At 39.3% G+C, this 7,355-nt stretch overlaps 1 protein-coding gene across 1 annotated transcript in view; it reads left to right on the top strand.

Annotated features, from left to right (window-relative positions):
• LOC109961888 (collagen alpha-3(IX) chain) overlaps window positions 1-5,232 on the top strand; it is an 8,523-nt gene extending 3,291 nt beyond the window's left edge. Inside the window, exons 9-15 of the mRNA XM_020603072.1 lie at window positions 965-1,030; window positions 1,114-1,146; window positions 1,768-1,914; window positions 2,396-2,572; window positions 3,346-3,436; window positions 4,434-4,511; window positions 4,838-5,232. Coding sequence (XP_020458728.1) covers window positions 965-1,030; window positions 1,114-1,146; window positions 1,768-1,914; window positions 2,396-2,572; window positions 3,346-3,436; window positions 4,434-4,511; window positions 4,838-5,040 — 795 coding nt within the window. The 3' untranslated portion in view covers window positions 5,041-5,232. The remainder of the gene's footprint in view (window positions 1-964; window positions 1,031-1,113; window positions 1,147-1,767; window positions 1,915-2,395; window positions 2,573-3,345; window positions 3,437-4,433; window positions 4,512-4,837) is intronic.
• Window positions 5,233-7,355: the final 2,123 nt, after the last annotated feature.

Raw genomic sequence — 7,355 nt, 5'->3', positions numbered from 1 at the left:
GGTTATTTTCAAATAGGTGATGTAAGTGAGTGATTCCTTTGTGTTGCCATGCTGGGAAATAGATAGGGTTATTATGCAGTTTGAAATCAGGGTTGTGCCAAATTGGAGTGTATCTACATGGTGCAAGTGATGATTTAGAGAGTTTGTTTACTTTCCACCAGGCTGTCAGAGTTAAGAGGATTGTAATGTTCTTACAGTGATTCATTTTCTTAGTAGAGTTTGGTAGAAAAGGGACGTCTGCAACTGAGTTATTTAAGTTATTTTTACAGTAATTTTGCTCTAATTCTATCCATGCACTGTTGAGACTGTCCTTCTGAATCCATTTGACTAAATACTGTAGCTGATTTGCCAAGTAGTAACATTGGAAATTTGGTGCTTCTAGGCCACCTAGTGATTTCTTCTTTTGGAGTGTAGATAGAGAAATTTTGGGTTTCTTGTTTTTCCAATAAAATTTTGAAGTTAAAGAATCAAGTGATTTGAACCATTTATCTGTGAGTGTTGTGGGAAGCATTGTAAACAGATAGTTGATTTGAGGTAGAGTTTTCATTTTGACAACACTGGTTCTTGAAATAAAAGTGATAATAAGGAATTAAAAAAGTATTTGATTCAAACATTTCAAAAGATTCTGACTATACACCGGTTCATAACAACCTTGGAGACTTTCCAAAATATAACACAATGTTGATACTGAGTAAAGAAATACTTTGTAGTACATGTATTACTTTTACTGTTTACTGTTTTAAAAACAGTGATAAGAACATTTAAAAAAAATTATATATATTAAATCCAACATCCTCTGCATTGTACAATAATGCATTTTTGTGCTGATCGGTTGCAGGAACCATTAATGAGACAAAAATGAAGAGGGAGTGTTCATATGATAAATGCTCTAGTTCACATTTGAATGTATCGCTTCATAGAGCAGCACTCGATAGATCAAATTGTGTAAGTTTAATCATGTTTATTTCTCATTTGCCTTGCACAGGGTGACACAGGATTCCAGGGAGTCAAAGGAGTTCAAGGTGCACAGGTACTTAAATGTTTCATCACCCCTGCTCATCATAACATCCTCTTCATATCTTATCCTTAACATGAATTTGCTCTTTTTTAAAGGGACAAAACGGAGCTAAGGGCCCAAAAGGAAGGGTAAGCTGTGATTTTGTTGGTATAGTGTCACTGACAAAATATCATTTTTTAAAAATATAATTACAGCAGTGATAATTATAACACATATATTAGAACACATACATGACCAGCTACTCACCACCAATCCAAACCCCCTATTTAACTAAAAGACAAAGCATAACTTGTTTGTGTTTCCCAATACTATGACGATCAGACTATCACCATTTTATTGGTTATAAAATGCTACTGTACATTTATCTGATTCTCCATCGGTAATCCGAAGTGTCTGAAGTATCTAAAATCAGTCCAACAATTGTCATTCCAAACGTAAACATCTGTAGAAGAAATAACGGCAGCAACACCCACGACTGCACCAAACTGAATTTTGCACGCGTCGCTTGTCTTCTCCACCAGAGAAGACATGTTTATAATTTTTAAAGCTATTACATATTTTTTACTTGCTAGTTTGCCTTAAATATCTGTATGACTCAGTGACTGTTTATTGTTGCTATTAACATGATATAATCAGCATTTTAACTTGTTACTGTTTTCCATGCAAAACTGATTTCTTTTTGTTTTCTGATGGACTCACTGGATCTGTCCTGAACCCAGTCCTGTTGATGTCATTAACCCGCTTTGTAGGTTGGAGACGGGGGGGAGCATGGTCCTCAGGGAGGCCGGGGGAAGCGTGGCCCAGCAGGCCTACCTGGACCGTCGGGCCCTGTTGGAGCCAAAGGGGTTCGGGGTGAAGAAGGACCAGATGGCTTTCAGGGGCCCCCGGGTCCACCAGTGAGTAAAATACAAGCCTCTGAATCTTCGGTTTTTCGTTTAATACTACAAACATTACAGTGCTACAGTACAGAGAAGTGCTTTAGGTAGCCATGATGAAAAGCACTGCTTTTCAACCTGTACTGTAATTCACACTTTATTTACCTGTCAATTATGGGACAGAAACAGCTGATTAATCATTTGCATTAGTAGTTACACTGACTGTCACACACCAGTTGGTAACAATTATAGTGTCAAAAACACAGTCAAACTGTTTCTCTTTAGTTTGTAGTGACAGCGCAGTAATGACTCACACCAATGGTTTCATTTGGTGTGGCTATAAATCCATAACAAGCTTCAAGAAAAATTGTTGGCTTTAATTGTTCACTGCATTTTCTTTGAGAGGCAGACATTGCTTCAGCATGCCATGTCGTATTCCACATGACATGTCCCGCAGTTGGGTCATTTCCAGTGACGGATGTGGTAACGATTTGTTACACAGGGTCCAACCCTCCCCGCTCAACATGTGATTGAGGTCTGTAAGAAAGTGGTTCTGGAGCAGATGTCCACCTTTGCCAATTCAGTAAGGAGAACATGTGCAGCGGTTTGTCCTCTCTACGGGGATGTACCCATGGGTGCACCTGGTCCCCCCGGACAGAAAGGACCCCCCGGGCCTCCTGTGAGTTTTTACGGTTTGGGTGTTCATTGTTCAAGGTAAAACAGTCTGCACAGACACTCTAGAGATATCCGTTTTGCAAAATTACCGCTTTAAGCATCACCTCACCTCCTGTATGCCTTTAGCCAAGACAGACCTTTAGCCAAGACAGACCACTGGAGCACCATGCACTGTCCATGCACTGCTCATGTTTATCTCCCTGGTTGAGTAAAAGGCAAACACATTGCAAGGGTCCTGACTGAACTAAGAGAGCTGAAGTATTTGGCAGAAAAGCTTGGAATGAAAACATTACAATTTTCCACATCTACATGAGGACAAACAAGGAGTCACAGACTAGACACTTGGTCTGTGTTGAATGGCTCTTGGAGAGTATCAAAGCTGTCCTTGGATTGGAAAGCCTTTTCCACACTGTTATTCAGCGTAGAGCCGACTCATGTTCCACAACTTCTTTAATCACAGTGGCTCTCAGGCTGATAAATGCTCTCAAAACCATGACTACATAAAATTATTTCCATTATATTACATAATAGCCTCATGTTTTGCCATTTAATGCCAAACCAAGAACAATAATCTGCCATTACTATAAAAAGTTTTGAATAATAATAGCCAAATGAATATTTTTAGGCTTCTGTTCACAGAGCTGGTCAAAGGTGAATGGAAACCTCATTTATGACTTGAAAAAGCACCCAGAAAGAAAAGAAAAAATACATTAACAAGATATAAACTAAAAACACAGACAGATTAATGGTGTATTTTCCTATTGATGATGTTGTCAGGGTGACCCTGGTAATGATGGCATTGATGGAGAAGTGGGCCCACCGGGCTTCTATGGAGAAGCCGGAGAACCGGGCCAAAAAGGAGAAACAGGTGTGCAAAAACAAACCCACCAGATATGACTAACACTAAACTATAATTCACCAGTGTTTTAGGAATACCAGTGGTGGAAGAATAGAGACCTTTTATTTGAATGCACTTTTATTTATAGCCACTTAGAGGCAGTACAACAAGCTGAAAACGCATCACTAGCATATTACATCATTATAACGTTGATATGTGAATGTGCTAGCAAACAGTTGCTTGTTACCTGATGACAGTAAAACCAAAATCCCCTCTGTTTTTAGCTCTGTTTTGGACTCCACCAACTCCAGACAAAAATCTTAAGCTGTTTAATTGTCTGTTGTGTTGATCAGTGAGTTGCTAACCTAACCTTGTGCTGGCTGCTGGACAGGAGCTGTAGTGGACAGTGTGCTCATCAGAGCTTTTTCAAAAGCTGCCGACTGAGAGCGGTGAGAGTGAACCAGAGAAATAGAGTTCTAGGCCATTAAACCAGCACAGTGAGTTAAAAGGCAACAACTAAGTAGTTTCATCTACAGCATCGCTTCATATTTTATAAGCTAATCATTTTTTGCATATAAAATCTTAATCACCAGAGGAACACATCATTATTATTAGCAGCTTTTATTAGTCAAGTACATTTGTGGAGTATAAGTCCAGTATTTCCCTTTGAGGTAAAGTGAAGCTAAACTACATTTCATTATGAACTATACCTTATGAAGCTGCTCGGTCAAATACTGTACACGGCTGTAAAACTTGTAGGCTAACGTGTAAATTATCTGTTCCAAATTATGGTCAGTGGCTGGAGCATTTTGTTTCAATCATGCTTCATTACCGTGCCAAGTCAAAGAAATCAAAAACTGTTTACAAGGTGTTTAACATTTATTTAACTGTGATTTCACTAACACATCTGCTGGTCTTTAATCAGCATGATAAGTGAGTCTTGAGTGGAGCTCGCTCCTCAGGGAATTCAGCTGATTCTCCTGCTGAGAGATCTGTGTGTGTGTGTGTGTGTGTGTGTGGCTTCCAGGTGACAGAGGAGAGAGAGGTGACAAAGGAGCTAAGGGTTATGGCCTACCTGGCTACACAGGAGATCATGGACCAAAAGGTAATGTCATCTTTCAAAGCTCAATGTTTTTGATGCTTTGATTAAAATGAGGCATTAATACATGGCCACATCTGGGCCTGTGCAACATTTTACAAACTGCATTCAGCTGAGTCTGTGCTGAAAATCACAGGAAAAGGGAGGAGGAGATGTGTTACTGTAAGAAGAGCATGATTTGCCAAAAAAAAAAAAAAGCCAAAAGTGAAATGATTTTTTTTTTTTTCTGTAAATGCTCTGGTTTTGGAAAATGTGAAAATATTGTTTTACTCAGCTAAATGAGCAGACTGGGAAGTCTGACAACTAAACAACATTTATCCCCTCAATAACAGGTCAGCGTGGGCGTCCTGGCAGAGCCTTTAATGGGCAGCCAGGGAAGCAGGGTGAGAGGGGCCATGTAGGCCGACCTGGACTCAGGGGCTACCCAGGTCTCAGAGGACCTCCAGGTGTCTGTGCCACCTCTGGGTGTGCTCAGCTCAACTCCACCAGTGGGACACCTCCACCAGGGCTGCGGAGGTTGAGGAATCGTCCGTAGAGTAAAATAGAGTCTGTGTGGACGGTGAATTGAATATTGAGCTCAAAGGAGGAAAATATGGTTTGTTTCTTTGTTGGAATAAATCCAAATGTTCATGTAAATACGCAGCTGAAACCTAAAGTGCAGTTTTGGGAACAAAGGTTACCAACGATAACACCTGTGTGATTTGATGGAGAGTGGTAACAGCATGCATTTGTAAAAAAAAACCTTTATTCATTTGATAGTTTTATTTAAACTGATTTTACAAGTCTGACTTGTCTTTAAACATCTGTTCTTTATAATAAAAACCCCAAATTATGCTGATGTTTATTTAGACTATTGTATAAAAGCGTAGTTTAGGCTGATGATCAGTTATGAAGTTGAGAAACAACAACAGCAACAAAACATATCTGAAAATGATCATGAATGTAATTTATATTATATAAAGAGAGAGTTTATGGAGCCCATATTGGCAATCTTAAATCACATGAAGGAACATTTGGCAAATTATTTTAAAACTGTCATGAACATTGCAGATAGAGTAACTGCTTTTATAGTTGTCATATATTGTCTGTAGCTGGTCTGCACAGTACAGATTTTATTACATTCCAATATCTTTAATTAGAAAATACATCATACCTTAGACAGTGTGTTTTGGAAACTAATCTTATTCTTAAAGCCCCCTTTTTTCCACACTAGTATTAAAAACAGACAGCAGTGCATCCTGCATCTGAGCTGTGAGGTGATATTAGTATAGCAGTCACATTCTGTATTGCAGTGTCACATGATGGTCACTACGTCATCACTAGAATGGCTGTGAAATTTTTCTGAGAGAGAAAAGACCTGACTTTAATCTGCTTAGTGTGATAAAGTATAAAAAGAATGCCCTGCACATTCTCTGCATGTTCCCAACTTGAAGGTTTGGAAATCCTATCTAATGATTTCTGGTTACAATTAACCAGAAATTGTAAGCAGAAGTCATATTGTGTCATTGCACTACAGTGATTTTACTTGAGTTTAGCTGTCAACTTGATGACCTACAAACTTTTTTTAGACGCTGTTGTAGTGATGAGACCAAACAATGATAGAAACAGCAAAGTTTCCCACGTGGTGATTCTATTGGAGCAAAGTTACATCACAACAACACAGAGCGGGTTTGGTTGCTGGCCTGTGTGGACTTTCCATCTGAAAAACCTGCTGGTCAAGTGGAGAATCTAAATTGCTTGAGGATATGAGGTGGTGCATCTGTCTTTCTGTATTAACTGTGCAATGGCGCTGACTCCTCGCCCACGACATTTCCCTGCTTTGTAATCATGTATGCTGGGAAAAGCTCCAGCAATCCTGCAGCCCAGAAAGGTCTTCATGAGTTGTGAAAAATAATGACTTGAGTGTTTTCCACAGCTCAAATCGAATGGAGAAACGTTTCTAAAAGAAGAAACACACTGGAAGTGCTGCATGTGGCTCTCCTCAGTGTCTTTCCTGGCTCACATTTGTTCCCTCTGAGAAGAACATCGACTGTGGATAGTCATCCTCCACCCCCTCTACAGTGTCACGTGTGCCATGTCGCTCTGTTTTGTTCCATCAAAAGATGCTATGGCCACCCCTGTCATGGAAACTATTACTAATCAATGATTATCCCCCAAATTTTCTTTCTGGGCTCCACCACTTGCTTCAGCCATGCTCACTATTTATCTCTGTGGCAAACCATACAAGGGAGCATGATAAATACAGCTTAATGCATGTGAGCTGACTAAAACGACCCAGTACCGTGGTGCTTCAAAGTGATGGCGCAGAATCAGAGGTTATTAGCCAGAGAGGTTTTACGCTGTCCGCAGGCAGCTCTTTAAAGGTTTTAGAGCAACTGCCAGGCAATGTAAGTGGTAGTTGTAATAAGTAAAATATGTTATGGCGTTTTGTACAAGTGAAAATGAGCAGAGTGCTGATGGTGGTAGGTCCAGCTCTTGATTTTATTAACTACAGTATACTGACACAAGTTTGTTTTTTTTACCACTTCACATGCTTTAATATGTTGGCAGAATAACATGTTTGTGGGTGGACAGTGCATATAAACCCTTTCTTTGTTAATTTAATTTTACTTGTATACACAGTTTTATCAAACTGCATGTGCAAACTGACTGCATATTTATTTGATATGATTAATTTTGCCTATAAACTGATTCAACCAATTGCAGAACAAACATGTTTTTGTCCCCTGTTTTTTTTTTGTGCATATATTTTACATACATTGTAGTGTTACATACATTTTAAACAGTATCTCATACACAATAAAATGTCTAGGGATCGGGGCCTTTATATAAGGGGTTACAAGAGGAACC

The sequence above is a fragment of the Monopterus albus genome, unplaced genomic scaffold, assembly GCF_001952655.1.
Source record: "Monopterus albus unplaced genomic scaffold, M_albus_1.0 scaffold60.1, whole genome shotgun sequence".
Classification (NCBI taxonomy): Eukaryota; Metazoa; Chordata; class Actinopteri; order Synbranchiformes; family Synbranchidae; genus Monopterus; species Monopterus albus.
This window is presented reverse-complemented; position numbering and strand designations above follow the sequence as displayed.